Here is a 21,188-nt window from a genome sequence, read left to right as displayed (position 1 = left end):
CACCTTACCAACAAATGTCTGTCCTGCTAGAGCTGCCCCGGTCAATTAAGTCCTGTTATTGTGAAGTGGAAACAATGAGGAGCAACAACAGCTCACAGAACAGAACCACCTAGTGATGAAGTGCATACCGCGTAAATATCGCCTGTTCTCAGTTGCAACACTCACTACTGAGTTCCAAATTGCCTCTGGAAGCAATGTCAGCACAAGAACTGTTCGTCAGGAGCTTCATGAAATGGGTTTCCATGGCCGAGCAGCGCACACAAGCCTAAGATCACCATGTGCAATGCCAAGTGTAGGCTGCAGTGGTGTAAAGCTCACTGCTATTGGACTCTTGAGCAGTGGAAACTCGTTCTCTGGAGTGATGAATCACGCTTCCCCATCTGGCGGTCCGATGGATGATTCTGGGTTTGGCGGATGCCAGGAGAACACTACCTGCCCCAATGCATAGTGCCGACTGTAAAGTTTGGTGGAGGAGGAATAATGGTCTGGGGCTGTTTTTCATGGTTCAGATTAGGCCCCTTAGTTCCAGTGAAGGGAAATCTTAACACTACAGCATACAATGACATTTTAGATGATTCTGTGCTTCCAACTTTGTGGCAACCTTTTAGGGAAGGTCCTTTCCTGTTTTAGCATGACAATGCCCCCATGCACAAAGCAAGGTCCATACAGAAATGGTTTGTCGAGATCGGTGTGGAAGAACTTGACTGGCCTGCACAGAGCCCTGACCTCAACTCATCGAACACCTTTGGAATTAATTGGGATGCCGACTGAGAGCCAGGCCTAATCGCCCAACATCAGTGCCCAACCTCACTCATGCTCTTGTGGCTGAATGGAAGTAAGTCACCGCAGCAATGTTCCAACATCTAGTTTAAAGCCTTCTCAGAATAGTAGAGGCTGTTATTACAGCAAAAGTGGGAGCAACTCCATATTAATACCCATGACTTTGGAATGAGATGTGTCCACACACTTGTGGACAATACATTGAATCCATGATACTCGAGGTAAATTAATTAATACAGAGTCTCTAATTTATAAAATACAGTACCAGTCAAAAGTTTGGACACACATACTCATTCAATTTATTTTATTTGATATTTTTTACTATTTTCTACATTGCAGCATAATAGTGAAGACATCAAAACTATGAAATAACACATATGGAATCACGTAGTAACCAAAAAAGTATTAAACAAATCCAAATATATTTCATACCTAATATTATTCAAAGTAGCCACCCTTTGCCTTGATGACAGCTTTGTACACTCTTGTCATTCTCTTAACCAGATTCATGAGGAATGCTTTTCCAACAGTATTGAAGGAGTTCCCACATATGCTGGGCACTTGTTGGCTGCTTTTCCTTCACTCTGAGGTCCCCAAACCATCTCAATTGGGTTGAGGTCAGGTGATTGTGGAGGCCAGGTCATCTGATGCAGCACTCCTCCACTCTCCTTGATGAAATGGGGGCGGCAGGGTAGCCTAGTGGTTAGAGTGTTGGACTAGTAACCGAAAGGTTGCAAGTTCTAATCCCAGAGCTGACAAGGTACAAATCTGTTGTTCTGCCCCTGAACAGGCAGTTAACCCACTGTTCCTAGGCCGTCATTGAAAATAAGAATTTGTTCTTAACTGACTTGCCTAGTAAAATAAAGGTCAAATTAAACATTTAAAAAAATAGTCCTTCCACAGCCTGGAGGTGTGTTTTGGGTCATTGTCCTATTGAAAAATGTATTATTGTCCCACTTAAGCGCAAACCATATGGGATGGCGTATCGTTGCAGAATGCTGTGGTAGCCATGCTGGTTAATTGTGCCTTGAATTCTAAATAAGTCACAGACAGTGTCACCAGCAAAGCACCATCACACCTCCTCCATACTTCACGATGGGAACCACACATGCGGAGATCATCTGTTCACCTACTCTGTCTCTCACAAAGCCACGGCAGTTGGAACCAAAAATCTCAAATTTGGACTAATCTGACCAAAGGACAGATTTCCACCGGTCTAATGTCCATTGCTAATTTCTTTGGGCCCAAGCAAGTCTCTTCTTCTTATTGATGTCCTTTAGAAGTGGTTTCTTTGCAGCAATTTGACCATGAAGGCCTGATTCACGTATTCTCCTCTGAACAGTTGATGTTGAGATGTGTCTGTTACTTGAACTCTGTGAAGCATTTTATTTGGGCTGCAATCTGAGGTGCAGTTAAATGCCGATGTCTGAGGCTGGTAATGCTAATGAACTCTGGCTCTTGATGGCCTGTCGTTTCTCTTTGCCTATTTGAGCTATTCTTGCCATAATATGGACTTGGTCTTTTACCAAATTGGGCTATCTTCTGTATACCACCCCTACCTTGTCACAACACAACTAGCAACTGCAAGCTAGCTAGCTAAATTGCCATGAATGTTTAATGCTTTTCAACCTGCCCCCAAATTAAGATAATTGGTTCAGAGTTTGTTTAGATATTTCAACCTGTGTGTTGTGATTGCGTTTGGTGTGTGGGACCAAATCAATTTGTGCGTGTCCGGTTTGGGCATGGTGTTTTGGAGGAAACGGCACACGCAGGGATGAGACGCCATACACCTCGTTCAATTCTCCCTTGTGCCGATAGGGTGAACTGGAGATAAGCCAACCTGTATGCTCTGCAAACAAAATTATAAGAAATGTTAGTCTGATACCGAAACTAAATCACAATGTATTTACAATGAGCACGCCCCATTATTGGTTAGAGAATGAGATTTCATGAATCATGATGCTGTCTGCGATTCGAACTCCTGTCGTCTAATCTAAATGTAAATGTGTTACCAACTTGGCAAACAGAGCTGATGATAAACATCATTATAAAATACTGAACACCTACCCACTACTGATATTAACCTTAAGCAATGTATAATCAAGCTAAATTTGACCAATAATTTAACTGGCATATCAGCTGCTGACTGGTCGAGTAACCTCTTCTGCCAGGAAGTCCTTCATATGGATTAGTGACACGTCCAATAAATACATTCCAGACAGACTGACAGGAACTTCTGACTGCATAATACAGCCACCATCCGCTGGGATATTGTGCTGTATCGCTACCATCTCTCTACAACACACACACTCCTACTCTAGCCATTACCTGGCAGCATCCCCACTCACACCAGTTTGTGTTTGCCCTCTAGCTGAGGTGTTTCAGGCGGCATATCTGTGTTGTTACTGCTACGAGAAGAAACTCTTTGATCTGGGGCAACGATCGGCTCAAACATGAACGGCTTCAGTAGGTTTATTGGCTCCCTAACTAACAATTATGTCATTCTCTGTAATAAACTCATTCTCAGACTTGGAGCTACTCTGTAAATTCAGACATTTTGGGGAATTCCAAAATGCTCTCTCCTGCCAGTGACGCAACAATGCCAATATGGTGATTTACAATTACAGTTAGATGGCATTCTTAATCATAGTGTTTCCATTTCCCTTTAATGATTTTCAAACTCCTCATATATCTTCTTACGAATCTTCTCATGTTTGGTCTGATGTCTGGTGCTAGGCAACCAATTTAGCTAGCTATCTAGCTAGCAATGGCAATCATGTTAGCATATTTCCTACTGAGATTACTGTTCTAAAATATGTACTTTGGTTTAAAATAATCAACACTGAAACTTTAATTTGACGTTTGAGTGGATTAAACATGTTCAATTGCTTATTCGTTTAAGACAAGGGTTTAGCTATCATGGAATTAAGAACAAATCCAATAACTTTATTTTCAAGAATCTAATTTCTTGTACACTTTTTGCTTAAGGAGAAACATAAGAAATAGTGCAATAACCTTTCCAATAACCTTTTTGAGGAATAGCAACTTTGCTTAACTTTCTTTAAGTCAATAATACATTTTTTCTTAAGACGATTTTGTGAATCTGGACCCAGGTGACTACCTCATGAAGCTGGTTGAGAGAATGACAAGAGTGTGCAAAACTGTCATCAAGGCAAAGGGTGGCTACTTTGAAGAATAGGAAAGCAACAGGGATGAGGAGTTTTGACAAAGAAACTGGGGTCTATGAGTAACAAATAGGAACATTTAAGGGTAGGATATGGATGTATCAGTACTTGATTGTTTCAATATTAGGGTATGGGGCATGTCTGGGAAAATGTAGGAACAAATGGGTTAATACTATTGAATATGTATGTGTCCCCTTTCTCTTCTCCACAGAGAAAAAAGAGGAAGAAACAGGATATGCTGAAGTTAAGGGAATTGCAGTCACTCAACGGAAACCTGCCACAGCAGGTACATTTGAGAGATACCGAACTGCGGAAGATCTGCATTATTGTGCAATTAGTCTCTCTAGATATCTGGGTTGCCTCCAACAATTAAAAAATGTTTCGCTTTAACATCGTCTGAACGGCAATTTGGCATAGAGGAATTATGTCACTGCCTATGCAAGTACCTTATCCGCTTGAATAAAATAAGAAATAGTAAAAAGCTAAATGTAGATATATTTCCTCAAATTATCTACCATTTACTGTTCAATTATTAGATTTCAACAAATTATGGAATAACGCTTACCATTAAATGTATACACTTATGCTAACAAGTTGGCTATAATAACATTAATCTTATTTTTGCTATTCCTAGTGGATGAGAGGCCTGCTCTCCACTCTCAACCCTTTCGAGGAGTGGCAGTGTGTTTGGGTGTTCTTTGTGTCCTCTTGGTTTCAGCCATTATAGGCCTCTATGTGTACTGTGAGTATGTGGATCATAACATAATATGGATTGTGGAGTGGTGCAGGATGACATCATAGAGTAAACATGTCCTTCTCTCTCCATAGTCAGCACTGCCCTGTCAGAGCACAACACAAAGTTGGTGAGGGAACTGGAGCAACTAACAGATGTGCGTGCATTCCTACTGGCGGCCAATCAGGACCTTACGAACCTCAACAGCAATCTGAGTACAGCCAATCACATTTTGCGGTGTGATTATAGCAAAGTAAGCACTGCAAACCAACGTTTAGCGGCTGAGAAAGAAGCATTGTCAAGAGAGAGGGATAGACTGAACTGGAATCTTAAGTACATATATCAGTTTGAAAAATTTCCAGTCAATCAGTATTGTTCACCAAAGGATGAGGTAGGAAGTAAGCCCCCTTCCTGTTGGCCTTGTTTTCATCATAGTGTACACCACGTGTCAAACTCCTCCCACGGAGGGCCAAGTGTCTGCAGGTTTTCGCTCCACCCTTGTACTTGATTGATGATTTAAGGTCACTAATTAGTAAGGAACTCCCCTCACCTGGTTGTCTAGGTCTTAATAGAAGGACAAAACTAAAACCTGAAGACACTCGGCCCTCCACGGAATGAGTTTGACACCCTTAGTGTACACTAAAGACAAACTTTACACTTTCTATCTTACTCTGTAATATTGATAACACGTATGTAGTACAATTACCTAATAATTACCAACTAATAATTATTACCTGTAATTCTTCATTGTTGCAGAGAGAAAGTGTAACCCTTGTCGAAGTGGGTGGATGTTGTTCCAATCTAGTTGTTACCAGATTTTATACCATTCCAGTCCCTGGAAGACCTGGGAACAAAGCAGAGAGAATTGCAAAAAAAATAATTCTGATCTGCTTGTCATAGGAAGTCAAACGGAACAGGTGGGACAATGCTACAGACTAGAGTTTTGAGGGACAGATTCATTTCACATTTAAAGTGGATCTCCAAAAAGTGAAATGGGAACTATATTATAATGTAGATATGAGCTCAAGGTAAACCAGTTGTTACTGAAAAACAAAAGCACAAAGGTCATTATACTGCTGCTACCTGTTATGCCTTTTGTTATTCTCGCTCATTTGGACCTGATTAGATACATTTATTCATAACGTTTAGACACTCTCTCCTGAAACTGTGGATTACCATATAAAAATGTTTTTACTTGTGGTTTCATTCATTTCACATTCAGGAATTCATTCATAACCACACTCAATACTACTTTGATATTCATCATGGATACTGGATCGGTTTGACTGACATAGCTAATGTCAACCAATGGCTCTGGGTTAATGGAAGTCACCAGACTGATGGGTAAGGACCTTTCATTCAATGTAAATACAACAAAGACGCATTATTAAATCATTATTTGACTCAGTCATTTCTTTTCATTCATGGCGGTGTTCTCTTTTCACAGGTTTTGGAAGAGACAAACTGGGGGGGGTAATTGCGTGTTAACTGTCCCAAATAATGCGCCTTTGGCTAATTGGAATGCTGAATCATGTAGCATGCAGAACCGTTGGATCTGTGAGAGTAGAGCCTTACCATGGTCAGATTAAGTTGCAGGGACACTCTTTTAAGAGGTATTCTCACATACTGAACTCATATATTATTGCATCTCCACTTGAGAATTACATTGAGTTTTATTCTTCTAATTTAAGGACCCCTGCATCTGTCTGTTGTGGTCAATTCGAATTCACTCAATTCAGGAAGTGATTTTAATTTAAAATTTACAACGGAAAACCTTCATTAGCTGACTTCAATTTGAATTGACCCCAATCTGGTTCTGTTTGTATGTTTTGAATCAAGGATCTGTAGTAATGTAGCTATAGAGAAGTTAAAAAATGTTCCGTTTTGACCTTTCATTATAAATCAGGCATATTTTCTTTAATGTCAATCATTTCACTTTGACAATAAATGTATGTTCTTCTATTGTCTTACTGTATTATGTTCGTAGTGTTTTAGAATAACATTTGTTTTGGCCTTTTCATAGATCAGAAATCATATCATATTCAGTTTACAAAGCAAAGCAGGACTTGTCTTCCAAGATTGTCTTCTTTTGATTTTGAAAGATCTTACTTAGTATATGAAGTACAAGTTTAATAGATGGAATGGAAGTTAAGTTAATGAAATCACTGTTTTATAAACTATACAATACTTCTAAATCAGCAGCTTTAGACACTTGATTAAATCTTTATTTAAAGCAGCAATCAGGAGTTGAAACCGTAACAAAGTACATCCCCACCCCTGTTTTGGTAAAAAAGAAAGGCTGAGGGATATGGCTGGAGAAATGTTACCACTGTCAAATTCATAGAAGGAGCCATGGATGCAATGCCTGACCATCCATGATATCAACATTATAGTTTTAACCGTGCTATGAGGCTATGTAGTGTTTGTTTCCATGTATTTTGATGACAAACATGCTTATATTTTTGGTTCTGATGGAGAATCACAGTTGAACGAAGCTCATGAGGCATTTATAAGTTATTCTTTAAGAATCAATGGGTACATATCATTCATTTAAGTCCAAAATTGATTCCTCTTTAAGCATCATGCAAATGTGTCACATCAGAGAGTAGTAAGGAAAGCTCATTGAGCAAAAGACGGGCTCCAATCCTTTATTCAGCCCATCAATTATCCAATAAGATGAATTTGATAAGATTACTACATTTTTTTACACAAAATAGTCTCAATCTTTATCAGATAAACTAAAAACCATTGTCCATATTTAATTAAATAATTGCAAATGTATATGCAGAGACGGTCTTCTACAAAACAGTATTGTCAATCAAATCATGAATTTCTCCAAGTGACTGACTCAGACACGAATATCAAAAATAAGAAGTCGTCCAAGAACCAAGAAGATTCAGCGGAGATAGTGTGTTCTAATGTAGAGAAACCAACCAATCAGAAACTGCGGTGGACTCTCCTCCGAAAAAGAAATTGGATGCAGCAAGAGGAGAGAGAGATGAAGGGAGAACCGTGGAGGAGGAACCTAAAATAAAAGGTAAAAACAAAAAATGCAAAGAGGACAAGCAGACAGTAGAGGACAGGTAACATGAGTCCATACCTCTAAAAAATAAATAAAATGGAACAAGATTGATGAGGACTTGCCTAAGATTGTTGGAGAGGCAAATAAGTCAGGCATTTAGGAGCTTGTGGTCAGAGCTCCAATGTTCACTTCATCTCAGACACATGAAACCACCATATGAAACACAGTATATTTGAATCTGACATTATTGCAAAACCATGAAAAAAGGATGCTTTGTTTCCTGTCAACAATCTACTTCATAGTGGAATGGATATTAGAAAGAATTGTGTGCATCAACTGGTGTTTATATACCGCTTCTTGTATGGTGGTCCTGTATTGTTAATATTCTCAACCTGGATGTTTTGAACAATGCTACATCAGATAAAAGGTTGCTAGATATGAGCATAGTAGTGTCCATGTTTATTTGGAATAAACAAATGGCGTAGCTATTTTCTCAGATCCATTTTGACCTCAGTACTACCCTCTGGTGACAGTATTCAACATTGCAACAGCCCCACATCCATATTGTACAGTAGCAACCCCGCTTCCATTCAACCTCCTAGGGTTGGCTCAATAGTGTACTGAAGATCTACTGCATTCATATGGGAAATTACTTAATATCTATTGCAGACAAATTGGAAAACTGATACATTTTTTGACATCTTAGCAAGTCAGGGAATTTCCTTGAACTTGTAACCAGTCAATGTGGCTCGATCTACTTATTTTTTAAGAATCAATCAGTGACTGGAGGGTATGGCAAGTCTTCAGAGATATGTTCACCCTAAAACAAGAGAGGAATGAAAGACAATCGTATTTCTGTTTCCCACAGCTATAGAGCTTTCCATATTGAGTACCACACAGCAATGTTACCATCATGACACGTAAACATACATTCCCCTTTTGAGTCAGATGTGTGAATCTGTACAGTGAAATGTCTGTCTGTGAAGTAACCTCATCGCCAGGCTCAATTGCTACAGTGACAGAGAGCCGGCTGGGTGGAGATTATCTGTGAGTAATTAATGCAGACGAGTCAACCCAGAAGTACTTATACAGATCCTATTGGGGATAACAACAGTAGTCGCACTTGTAGAAATAAAGCGTATCGAATCACGCTTCAGACCAGCTTGAACAAAAAAGGGAATCCCAAAAAGCCTTCCTCATCCCAGGACACTTCAACAGGTAAATAAATACCTTTAAATAAACTGAAAAATAAAGAAAAGGCGCTTATGAAGGCGTCCAATGACGAAACATAAGCCTGTTTGCTTTAAATGAAACAGATCAATGCAGACAGAGAGCTATTTTTCTTTATTTTCCTGATAGTCACCTGTTGAAAAGTCCTGGAGTAAGGAATGCTTTTTAACAGTAGTCGCACATGTATTTCAGACAATGTTGGTTATGGTTTTATTTGTATCTGAAGGATGCCAGAAGAGCTGCATTACTCTACAGTGGTTTTAAAAAATTAAAAAATGTCTTCACCAAAAGGTGAGTCTTAGCATTCTTTCTCTCTTCATCTATCTTACTCTCTTATAGTGCATTTCTACCAATTCAGCTAATTCTCACTGCCAGACCTAGCAATAAAACGGTTTTACTTAAATTGCCATGTTTTTAAATGTTCAAATTGATGGATGCTTAAAGCAAGCAAGCCAGTTATGGCAGCTATTTATTCCAGATTATTTGAATGTTTTACCAATTCTGTGTTGGAGAACATTGATGCCAAATTAATTGTAAATTAAGGTTTAATCAAGTACCTCTCTGTAAAATGTAATGAATAATCTCCCTCTCCCATGAAATAAAAGAGGAAAAGAAAGAACATATGCCATATATTGAAGTAAAGGCAAGGTGCACCCAGTCAACCGGGTCCTGCCACAGCATGTGTTAAATAAGAGCTCAATATCCACCACTTATTGTTCAATTATTTGACTCCTTCAAATAATAGCATACTGTCAGATTCACTAATGAAGTATATTAAAATGTAGCTATAATGCACTCCTATCTTTGCTATTCCTAGTGGAGGAGGGCCCTGCTCCCCACTCTCAAACCTTTGGAGGAGTGGCATTGTGTTTGGGGGTTCTTTGTGTCCTGTTGGTGTCAACCATTTTACCTCTCTGTGTCTACTGTGAGTATGTGCATCATAAAGACATAATAATATGGAATTTGGAGAGGTGCAGGTTGAGTAAACATGTCCTTCTCTCCACAGTCAGCACTGCCCTCTCAGAGCACAACACAAATTTGGTGAGGGAACTGGAGCAGCTAACAGATGAGCATATATCCCTACTGGCAGCCAATCAGGACCTAATGAATCTCTACTGCAAGCTGAGTGTAGCCAATCACATTTTGCAGAGCGATTACATCAAAGTGTCTACTGAAAACCAGCAATTGAAGGCAGAGAGGATGAACTTGTCAAGAGACCGGGATGGGCTCAACTGGACTCTTGGGGTCATATTTCAGTTGAAGAATTTCCCAGTTGATAACTACTGCCCATATGAAGATGCCAACACCAAAGGTAAAGTTTCCATCCTTGTTAATATTTCCTCATTCATTTGAATTGTTTCATATGCTGATGGTCTAGAATGTGTCAGTGATACTTTGTTACTTTAAATGTCAAAAACACTATGTAGCTGGTCGTAGTGGTCCTCTGTTGCCCAGTTGATAGAGCATGGCAATGCCAGGATAGTGGGTTTGATTCCCAGGACCACTCGTAGAACAAATGTATGCACGCATGACTAAGTCGCTTTGGACAAAAGCATCTGCTAAATGGTATATATTAATATTATTATATTACTTTGCATGTTTCATGTTGCACAGATAGAGCATGCAAACCTTGTCAAGTTGGCTGGGTGCTGTTCCAATCCAGTTGTTACCTGTTTCTGCACATTAAAGTCCCCTTCGGTCACCTTTGGAGGACCTGGCAAGGAAGCAGACAGCACTGCAAAAACAACAATGCCGATTTGGTTGACATAGGCAGTCAAGAGGAACAGGTAGGACACTACTACAGGTAAATGCTTTAAGGGAGATTCACACAGCCTTTAAAGGGTTGCTCAAGCAAATGTACAAAAAGTAGGAATAGGAACCATATTAAAATGTGATATATAGCTACTGAATGTTCATGGAAACACCCTCATAACATGAAGTTCATTAACACTGCTACAACTGTGCTCCTTGTTATACAGTATGAAAGTGGTACTTCCTGTTGTCTCGTTTTGTAGGCTAAGAATGGGCTTCAAATAAGACTTTTCTAACTTTTGGCAATGTGTCGTACTTCTTGAGCATCAAATATTTTGATAAAAGGAATCGGCTATGAGCTAATCAACATGAATATGAATAGAATTGTGTATATATATGTAATATATATGCAATACACTGAGTGTACAAAACATTAGGAACACCTTCCAAATATTAAGTTGCACCCCATTTTGCCCTCAGAACAGCCTCTTATTTGTCAGGGACTCTACAAGGACTCTACAAGGTGTTCGAAAGCGTTCAACAGGGATTCAGACCCATGTGGACAATTCTTCCCACAGTTGTGTCAAGTTGGCTGGATGTCCTTGGGGTGGTGGACTATTTTTGATAAACACAAGAAACTGTTGAGTATTAAAAAAAACAGTAGCCTTGCAGTTCTTGACACACTCAAACTGGTACACCTGGCACCTACCACCATACCCCATTCAAAGGCACTTCAGAAAATCTTGCCCATTCACCCTCTGAATGGCACACACGGTCCATGTCTCTAGGCCTAAAATCCTTCTTTAACCTGTCTACTCACCTTCAACTACAATGATTAAAGTGGATTTAACAAGTGACATCAATAAGGGATCATAGCTTTTCACCTGGTCAGTCTGTCATGGAAAGAGCACGTGTTCCTAATGTGCACTCAGTGTATTTAATTATATAAGCTTGAAGCCCATTCAAAAAAGCAGGGGACTGACAACAGAAAGTACTTTCATACTGTATTATCTTTCATTTGCACCAGATAAGGTACATTTATCCATAACGTTTAGACACGGTCACACTGCCTCACAAAACTGTGGATTACTGTTAAATGTATCCTATAATTATTTTTATCTACTTGTGGTTTCCTTAATTTCGTATTCAGGAATTCATTCTCAACAACACTCAAGCCTACTATGATGAAGATCATGGGTACTGGATCGGCCTGACTGACATAGCAGAAGACGGTCAATGGCTTTGGGTTGATGGACGTAATCAGAATCTGACTGATGGGTAAGGACATTCCAAAGAAGCATGATGCCTGAAACAATTCTTCACTAAGGGCTGGATTCAATTGGTATCGCAAAATTTTAAATCAATGTTCCCACGTTCGCAGACTGCATTCATGGTCAACGCTGCATGCCGGCCCAATTGGAAACCATTACCTTTAAATCTTAACGTGGCTCTTCCACGATACAGATTGAATCCAGCCTTAAATCATTATTTTTGGGGGTTATGTTTTTTCATTCATTGTAGGATTTCTTTTCACAGGTTTTGGAAGAATCAACCTGTATGGGGTCGCGATTGTGCTTTAACTAACCCAAACAATGAACCTTTGGCTAATTGGAATGCTGCATCATGTGGCCAGAGAAACCGATGGATCTGTGAGAGTAAAGCATTAATATGGTCAGGATAAATTGAGCCACGTTCACAGTCAAAAAAGCTATTGTATAGCAGTGTATAACCATTTTTAAATAGAACACTTGTGTAGGGCTTTTAGGTTCCGTTTTTTAATATATAAAAAAAAGCAGTTTTATAGCGATGCAACACTCTAAATCAGCAGCTTTAATCGTCACTTCATGTAAATGTACCTCAGAGTAGTTAGGAAAGTTAATTGAGCAAAGAAAATGCATTACTGTGCTCATATGTAGCAACCTCATATCTGATGTTGATATCACATTGTTTAAAACAGCCATGTTGAGAATATTAATACAAGACCACTAGACAAGTATAAAAACACCAGTTGACGCTAAAATACACTGCTCAAAAAAATAAAGGGAACACTTAAACAACACAATGTAACCCCAAGTCAATCATACTTCTGTGAAATCAAACTGTCCACTTAGGAAGCAACACTGATTGACAATAAATTTCACATGCTGTTGTGCAAATGGAATAGACAACAGGTGGAAATTATAAGCAATTAGCAAGACACCTCCAATAAAGGAGTGGTTCTGCAGGTGATAACCACAGACCACTTCTCAGTTCCTATGCTTCCTGGCTGATGTTTTGGTCACTTGTGAATGCTGGCGGTGCTTTCACTCTAGTGGTAGCATGAGACTGAGTCTACAACCCACACAAGTGGCTCAGTTAGTGCAGCTCATCCAGGATGGCACATCAATGCGAGCTGTGGCAAGAAGGGTTGCGGTGTCTGTCAGCGTAGTGTCCAGAGCATGGAGGCGCTACCAGGAGACAGGCCAGTGCATCAGGAGACGTGGAGGAGGCCAACAACCCAGCAGCAGGACCGCTACCTCCGCCTTTGTGCAAGGAGGAGCACTGCCAGAGCCCTGCAAAATGACCTCCAGCAGGCCACAAATGTGCATGTATCTGCTCAAACGGTCAGAAACAGACTCCATGAAGGTGGTATGAGGGCCTGACGTCCACAGGTGGGGGTTGCGCTTACAGCCCAACACCGTGCAGGACGTTTGGCATTTGCCAGAGAACACCAAGATTGGCAAATTCGCCACTGGCGCCCTTCACAGATGAAAGCAGGTTCACACTGAGCACGTGACAGACGTGACAGTATGGAGACGCCGTGGAGAACGTTCTGCTGCCTGCAACATCCTCCAGCATGACCGTTTTGGCGGTGGGTCAGTCATGGTGTGGGGTGGCATTTCTTTGGGGGGCCGCACAGCCCTCCATGTGCTTGCCAGAGGTAGCCTGACTGCCATTAGGTACCGAGATGAGATCCTCAGACCCCTTGTGAGACCATATGCTGGTGCGGTTGGCCCTGGGTTCCTCCTAATGCAAGACAATGCTAGACCTCATGTGGCTGGAGTGTGTCAGCAGTTCCTGCAAGAGGAAGGCATTGATGCTATGGACTGGCCCGCCCGTTCCCCAGACCTGAATCCAATTGAGCACATCTGGGACATCATGTCTCGCTCCATCCACCAATGCCACGTTGCACCACAGACTGTCCAGGAGTTGGCGGATGCTTTAGTCTAGGTCTGGGAGGAGATCCCTCAGGGGACCATCCGCCACCTCATCAGGAGCATGCCCAGGCGTTGTAGGGAGGTCATACAGGCACGTGGAGGCCACACACAATACTGAGCCTCATTTTGACTTGTTTTAAGGACATTACATCAAAGTTGGATCTGCCTGTAGTGTGGTTTTCCACTTTAATTTTGAGTGTGACTCCAAATCCAGACCTCCATGGGTTGATAAATTTGATTTCCATTGATAGTTTTTGTGTGATTTTGTTGTCAGCCATTCAACTATGTAAAGCAAAAAGTATTTAATAAGAATATTTCATTCATTCAGATCTAGGATGTGTTATTTTAGTGTTCCCTTTATTTTTTGAGCAGTGTATATATTTTCTTATACAGTCTGTAGCTGAATTTTTCCATACAAATAAATATGTTGACAAGAAACAAAACATCCTTTTTGCATGGTGTTGCAATAATGGCCATTGAGCGGTAATTAGAAATATACGTAATTTCATTAGATGGTTTCATGTGTCTTTGAGACGTATTAGAGCGCTGACCCAAATCCCTGACCCGTTTCCTCTCCAACTAGTCCTCATCAATCTGGTTCCTGTTGTTTAGCTTTCTTCTATTTTTTAGAGGTATGGAGTCCGATACATCATGCAACCTGTCCTCTACTGTCTGCTTGTCCTCTTTGCATTTTTTCTTTTTACCTTTTATTTTAGGTTCCTCCTACACCGTTCTCACTTCCTCTATTGCTCCATCCCGTTTCTTTTTCTCTTTTGGAGGGGAGTCCACCAGGTTCCGGTTGGTTGGTTTCTCTACCAGAGTGTTCCATCTCCCCAGCCACCATAGCCACCTCTGTTCTTGGAGGACTTCTTCTTGGTAGTAGTGTCTGATTCAGTCTGTTGCTGAGTGGCACCTTCTCCCTCTGAAGCCTCTTCACAGCCGCCTCCGGCTTAAGTCCCTATAGAAATAACAGCAGTTTCACACCTCTCCATTTAGATGACAGCTCTCGCCCTCTTCCAACACCTTCCTCTGTTTTGAACGTTTCATCTTGGTTGGCTGAGCGTTGTCTGAGCGTTGTCTGCTGTATTATCTTCCACAGAAGATAATAGTTCTTCCTCTACAGGAACCACTGCCACCTCTCGTGTTCTCCTTTGAACTTCCATTTATTTCCATGTTGGTACTTCTGGAGACAACAGCAGAATCAGCATTCTCTTCAGCCACATTCTCACGGGTATCCTCTGTGATTCCCCCCCCCCCGGGTCTCATCCGTCAGTTCATCCTCTGGGATCTGGGCAGCTGGCTGGGTAATGGTGGTGACGCTATCTGGTGTTGCAGCCGTTAGTTGGTTTTTCTTGCCATACTTTGCCATGAACTCTTGCTCCTGCTGCTCCAGTCTGGCTAGCTTGGCACTCATGGTAAGGCCATATCTGGCTCCTCTGTGGCGAACAGGAATAGGGACAAACAATGTTTAGCTTCCTTATTAAGACATGCAAGACCAGGTTCAAGCCCTTCACTAACAGCATGCACCAAGATAGAATACACATTCATGTGATTTGTTTATGGTTTATTACAAACTTATTGGTGACAAGCAAAATACTTACTTGTGAGCGGTGCGTCCTCCACAAGCCTTCACCAGGTCAGCGTCAAAGGGAGAGGGAAATAACATTTATTATTTAAACCTGTGAGTACATAAACCCACTGTCGTTAATCTTCACATTGATATGAAAACAAATAACCTTCAAACTTATATTAATCCCTGTATGGTGGTGGATGGTATTGGGCAGTGAGGTTCTTACTTGGTGGTGCTGGAGAGTTCCAGTCTCTGGTCCTCATCGTCAGAGCTGCTGCCGTCATCTGTACTGGAAGACTTCTACTCTGGCTGCTCCAGTCCTGCCAGGAGGGTGGCAGACTAGGAGGAAGATAAATACAACCGTTCCAGTCCATATCATTAGCCTAAGTGCAGTATATTTCTGTACTAATCAAGAGAGCTCATTGGCACAGATATGGAAGTGTATTCCAGTTAGATTTGTTTATCTGTAGCTTCACAAAGCATCCATAAAGTTTCTCTTCCCAGCATGGCTTTCATTGGCTGCTGGTTGGAAATCATTCCTTCCTCTTCCTCCTCAACCAACTTCCTCACCTGCACACCATTCTACAACAGAAAGGTGGAGATGTAGCCTAGGCCCAATGTAAGTGTGTGTGTGTGTGTGTGTGTGTGTGTGTGTGTGTGTGTGTGTGTGTGGTAAAATACTCTTTCATTTCACACACCCCTTCTGAGGACTTACCTCTCCAAATTCCACTTCCAGTCTAGAAGATGTCCCACCCCTCCCTTGCCACATTCACTATGATAGCATCACATACAATTCTTCTGCCGACCAAGACCTTTATCTGTGAACAGTGAGGGGTCTTCTATTAGTGGTAGACTAAGAACATTAGACCTAGTTACCATTCATAACACAGAATTAGATACAACTGGCAACTACTACTAGTAGGGACAGCAAACATTCCGTCTACTGCACAGACAGAGGCTTTACTCTAGAACGCCCGGTGTAATTGTTTGAGAGCATTTTTTTAACACTAAATCATTAAATTAGTGAGAAAGAGATGTCATTGTTGCAATAGTTTGACACAATCATCTTAAATAGACATGTTTCATTATTTTGCCATATTGAATATTGCGCTCATTTCCCTAATGTGGACATTTTGTTAATACCTTACAAGCTTGCATTTTCAACCCATGATAAACTCGGCAAAAAAAAGAAAAGTCCTCTGTCAACTGCGTTCATTTTGAGTAAACTTAACATGTGTAAATATTTGTATGAACATAACAAGATTCAACAACTGAGACAAACTGAACAAGTTCCACAGAAATTGAATAATGTGTCCCTGAACAGAAGGGGGGTTAAAATCAAAAGTAACAGTCAGTATCTGGTGTGGCCACCAGCTGCATTAAGTACTGCAGTGAATCTCCTCCTCGTGGACTGCACCAGATTTGCCAGGTCTTGCTGTGAGATGTTACCCCACTCTTCCACCAAGTCACCTGCAAGTTCCCGGACATTTCTGGGGGGGGCTCTAGCCCTCACCCTCCCATCCGGTCCAACAGGTCCCAGACGTGCTCAATGGGATTGAGATCCGGGCTCTTCGCTGGCCATGGCAGAACACTAACATTCCTGTCTTGCAGGAAATCACGTACAGAACGAGTAGTATGGCTGGTGGCATTGTCATGCTGAAGGGTCATGTCAGGATGAGCCTGCAGGAAGGGTACCACATGAGGGAGGATGACATCTTTCCCTTTAACGCACAGCATTGAGATTGCCTACAATGACGACAAGCTCAGTCCAATGATGCTGACACACCATCTGCCCCAGACCACGAAGGACCCTCCACCTCCAAATTGTAACGCTCATTCCTTTGACGATAAATGTGAATCCGATCACCACCCCCGAAGAGACAAAACCACAACTCGTCAGTGAAGAGCAATTTTCGCCAGTCCTGTCTGGTCCAGCAACGGTGGGTTTGCGCCCATAGGCGACGTTGTTGCCAGTGATGTCTGGTGAGGACCTGCCTTACAACAGGCCTACAAGCCCTCAGTCCAGCCTCTCTCAGCCTATTGTGGACAGTCTGAGCACTGATAAAGGGATTGTGCATTCCTGGTGTAACTCGGGCAGTTGTTGTTGCCATCCTGTACCTGTCCCGCAGGTGTGATGTTCGGATGTACCGATCCTGTGCAGGTGTTGTTACACGTGGTCTGCCACTGCGAGGACGATCAGCTGTCCGTCCTGTCTCCCTGTAGCGCTGTCTTAGGCTTCTCACAGTACGGACATTGCAATTTATTGCCCTGCCCACATCTGCAGTCCTCATGCCTCCTTGCAGCATGCCTAAGGCACGTTCATGCAGATGAGCAGGGACCCTGGGCATCTTTCTTTTGGTGTTTTTCCAGAGTCAGTAGAAAGGCCTCTTTAGTGTCCTAAGTTTTCATAACTGTGACCTTAATTGCCTACCGTCTATAAGCTGTTTGGGTCTTAATTAATGACCGTTCCAAAGGTGCATGTTCATTAATTGTTTATGGTTCATTGAACAAGCATGGGAAACCATGTTTAAACCCTTTCCAATGAAGATCTGTGAAGTTATTTGGATTTTTACAAATCATCTTTGAAAGACAAGGGTCCTGAAAAAGGGACTTCTCTTTTTTTGCTGAGTTTATTTAGTGGAATTACATATCCTTTTACCTCAGATTGGTGATGTTAGTATAAAAGAATATAGTCATCACGATGACATAAGATTGATTACTTAAAACTGATCAATATATTTGGTTTTGTACTCACGTTTTGTACACACGTGCTGGGATGCGCAGAACGCGGCGTTAATTAAATGGCACGAAAAATTTGGGTCAGTCTCTCTGTAAAAGTTTCTAGCCACACCAATGGATTTGACAATCAAACTATCACTTAAATATCAGCCAACTGTCGTCACTGTTGATATCCTATGTGTCGTGATAACTTAAACAAATCACAACATTTGGGTTAACAGAAAGTGGTTTGTTCCCTTTTTTGTGATGCAGCTTCGGGAAATCAACGTCAGACATTCCAAAATATAGATATCAGCCTTCTACAAGTTCTCATCTAACCAACCATATACAGGTTATTCCAAGATTCTGTGTGGCCTTTGAATAGTGTTAGTTTAAACAGCGCTACACTCCAAACGTTTGCCCCCTGTTCAACACTTGTTTACCCCCCCTGTTCAACAAATGTAGCTAGCAGTCTCCTACAAATTGTCCTCAGTGATGTACACATTATTCCATGTGATTTTCGATATGAGTGATTGACAAATGTGTTGGGTTTCTTTTTCTGTTTAGGCAACCCTCAAATCAAAATGCATCACCCCAATGTAGCCCACTGTCTTCTACAGGTGATGTAAAAATATCTCCAGTGTTTTTAGTTTCAACAGGGCGTACCCGATTTTCTCCCCTAATCGATATCAGTGATTTATTGCCACCAGTCAAAACAGGGTTTTTGGTGCATAGAAAAATGCAAGTAATATGATTACTAATTGTTGCACATGTATGATAGTACATTTTATGTTTAGGTTTTCAAGATACACTGTTTCTGCATATTGGGTATTGATTTGGACATGTTAAAACTGTTTTGACATTGGGCTATTTATCCAAATGGCTTGTGGAAAGGAAGCAGTGCCAGCATCATTTAACACAAGTTTTAGGAATATAAATTTAACTTTCAACATTACATTCCAATGGTATTGTACTTAAATCTGGTTAAAAAAAACTGCTGAATGAGTCCAAAAACGTGTTGTGATGGATTTATTTTGATGATATACCATAAAATCACCAAAATCGCCCTGCCTACTAATGTAATTTACAAGCTGACATATGTATAACGTTACACTTGATATATTATCATTGCTACTGTTATTTTCACTGTTGTTTTTATTTCTTTACTTACCTATTGTTCACCTAATACCTTTTTTAACTTAGAAATTGCACTGTAAGTAAGCATTTCACTGTAAGGTTGTATTCGGCGCACGTGACAAATAAACTTTGATTTGAGAAACTCCTGCACGTAATCGATGTTCATTAGCTAACAGATTGTCTATCATTAATTGACTATACTGTTACTAAATACATTTCTGAAAATCTAACATTAACGTTATCTTGTTCCCAGCCACGACGCAGTAGTTGTTACCGAGTCTAGTTGATAGGTATTCGACTAGCCGGACTGTTCCCCGGACTCCATGTGTAGGGATTTGTACAATGCACAAACAAGTCTGTTGAACTTGACATTGGTGTCTGTCTTTATTCCTTTATCCAACATATCATACTGAAACAGTAGTTGTTGCTCTGCAAACTTCAGTCCACGGCTCTTTTCCTTAACAGTTTCTGCCATTTACTTCCAAAGAAATTAACATGTTAGCTATATTACACTGCATTTGGCAGGTCTTCAGTCTCAGGTGTCAACATTTATGTATTAATTAGATAGTGTATTCTTTGTGCATTACTGTTCAACTATTTTCTCAAATATAATATACAAATTCCCGTTTGGAAGTCTGCAAAAAAATAAAAAATACTACTCAGTCAAAGTTCAGTTTGGGTTTAGCTAACGTAATCTAACAATAGTAACGTTAGCTAGGTAGTTTTAAGAGAACATTTACACTTGAATGCAAGTCATTAACGTTACTGTGCTAATAAGGGCTGGAAATGAAATCATAAACAACGACCGGAGTAATGGAACTAATTACTTTTACCTCGTCTGGTTATCTAGACTCACATCGTTGTTCAAAAGAGATAAATACAAACGTTTTCACAGTTCCATTGAAACCACGAGATAAATTCAGCACGCTGACACGACACCGGAAAATACTAAACTTCTTGTTCTTCTTCGACGAGGTTTAACGGCAGTTGGCATCCAATAAATGTTCCATTACCGCCACCTACGAGACTGGAGTATAACTCCCTTATACTTTGCTTGTAAATTCAAAATAAAAACAAATCACCAAATACCCTACCATTTTAACCCTACATTCACCACCCTACTCCACTATTTAAATCTATCTAGGCTACCTCAGGCCAACAGCCTGAAAGGACAGGTCACCACCACTCAATACACCCTGTAACTCTTCTGACGTTAAGTCTCATACACCCAAATATCTCTCTGTAGCATCCACCACAACTTTTCTGCAACTTACAGTCCATCCCTGCAGTACAGTTGAAAATCATTGCTATAAATGCAAAAACTCCAATCTGACTGAAGCATACAGTACCTGTCGAAAGTTTGAACACACCTACTCATGCAAGGGTTTTTATTTTTACTATTTTCTACATAATAATGGTGTCAGGTAACCTAGTGGTTAGAGTGTTGGACTAGTAACCGAAAGATTGCAAGATCAAATCCTCGAGCTGACAAGGTAAAAATCTGTCGTTCTGCCCCTGAACAAGGCAGTTAACCCACTGTTCCAAGGCCATCATTAAAAATAAGAATTTGTTCTTAACTGACTTGCCTAGTTAAATAAAGGTAAAATAAAAACATCAAAGCTATGAACACATATGGAATCATGTAGTAACCAAAAAAGTGTTAAACAAATCTAAATATATTTTATCTTAACCAGCTTCACCTGGAATGCTTTTCCAACAGTCTTGAAGGAGTTCCCACATATGCTGAGCACTTGTTGGATGCTTTTCCTTCACTCTGCGGTCCAACTCATCCCAAACCATCTCAACTGGGTTGAGGTCGGGTGATTGTGGAGGCCAGGTTATCTGATGCAGCACTCCATCACTC

At 40.8% G+C, this 21,188-nt stretch overlaps 1 protein-coding gene and 2 long non-coding RNA genes across 5 annotated transcripts; 2 read left to right on the top strand and 1 right to left on the bottom strand.

The window, feature by feature from the left end:
• The first annotated feature begins 2,420 nt into the window (after positions 1-2,420).
• On the top strand, positions 2,421-6,622 carry LOC112222625 (C-type lectin domain family 9 member A-like). The gene is made up of 6 exons (XM_042304603.1): positions 2,421-4,251; positions 4,600-4,707; positions 4,794-5,096; positions 5,455-5,615; positions 5,921-6,042; positions 6,146-6,622. The coding sequence occupies exons 1-6, from the start codon at positions 4,062-4,064 to the stop codon at positions 6,285-6,287; spliced, it is 1,026 nt and encodes a 341-aa protein (XP_042160537.1). The 5' UTR covers positions 2,421-4,061; the 3' UTR covers positions 6,288-6,622.
• Positions 6,623-9,771: 3,149 nt separating this feature from the next.
• Positions 9,772-12,793, top strand: LOC112222962. Its single transcript, XR_002949209.2, has 5 exons — positions 9,772-9,875; positions 9,957-10,262; positions 10,565-10,737; positions 11,853-11,980; positions 12,239-12,793. It is a non-coding gene; the product is annotated as an uncharacterized LOC112222962 (long non-coding RNA).
• A 2,438-nt stretch (positions 12,794-15,231) lies between these two features.
• LOC112222963 lies at positions 15,232-20,474 on the bottom strand. Of its 3 annotated transcripts, XR_002949214.2 has the most exons (6): positions 20,158-20,469; positions 16,185-16,287; positions 16,040-16,051; positions 15,696-15,808; positions 15,501-15,526; positions 15,232-15,335 (listed from the first exon to the last, which is right to left on the bottom strand). It is a non-coding gene; the product is annotated as an uncharacterized LOC112222963 (long non-coding RNA). The 3 variants fall into 3 exon arrangements; XR_002949212.2 differs by having other exon boundaries at positions 15,696-16,051; positions 20,158-20,474; XR_002949213.2 differs by lacking the exon at positions 16,040-16,051 and having other exon boundaries at positions 20,158-20,336.
• Positions 20,475-21,188: the final 714 nt, after the last annotated feature.

This window comes from Oncorhynchus tshawytscha, linkage group LG23 (genome assembly GCF_018296145.1).
Source record: "Oncorhynchus tshawytscha isolate Ot180627B linkage group LG23, Otsh_v2.0, whole genome shotgun sequence".
In the NCBI taxonomy this organism is placed as follows: domain Eukaryota; kingdom Metazoa; phylum Chordata; class Actinopteri; order Salmoniformes; family Salmonidae; genus Oncorhynchus; species Oncorhynchus tshawytscha.
This window is presented reverse-complemented; position numbering and strand designations above follow the sequence as displayed.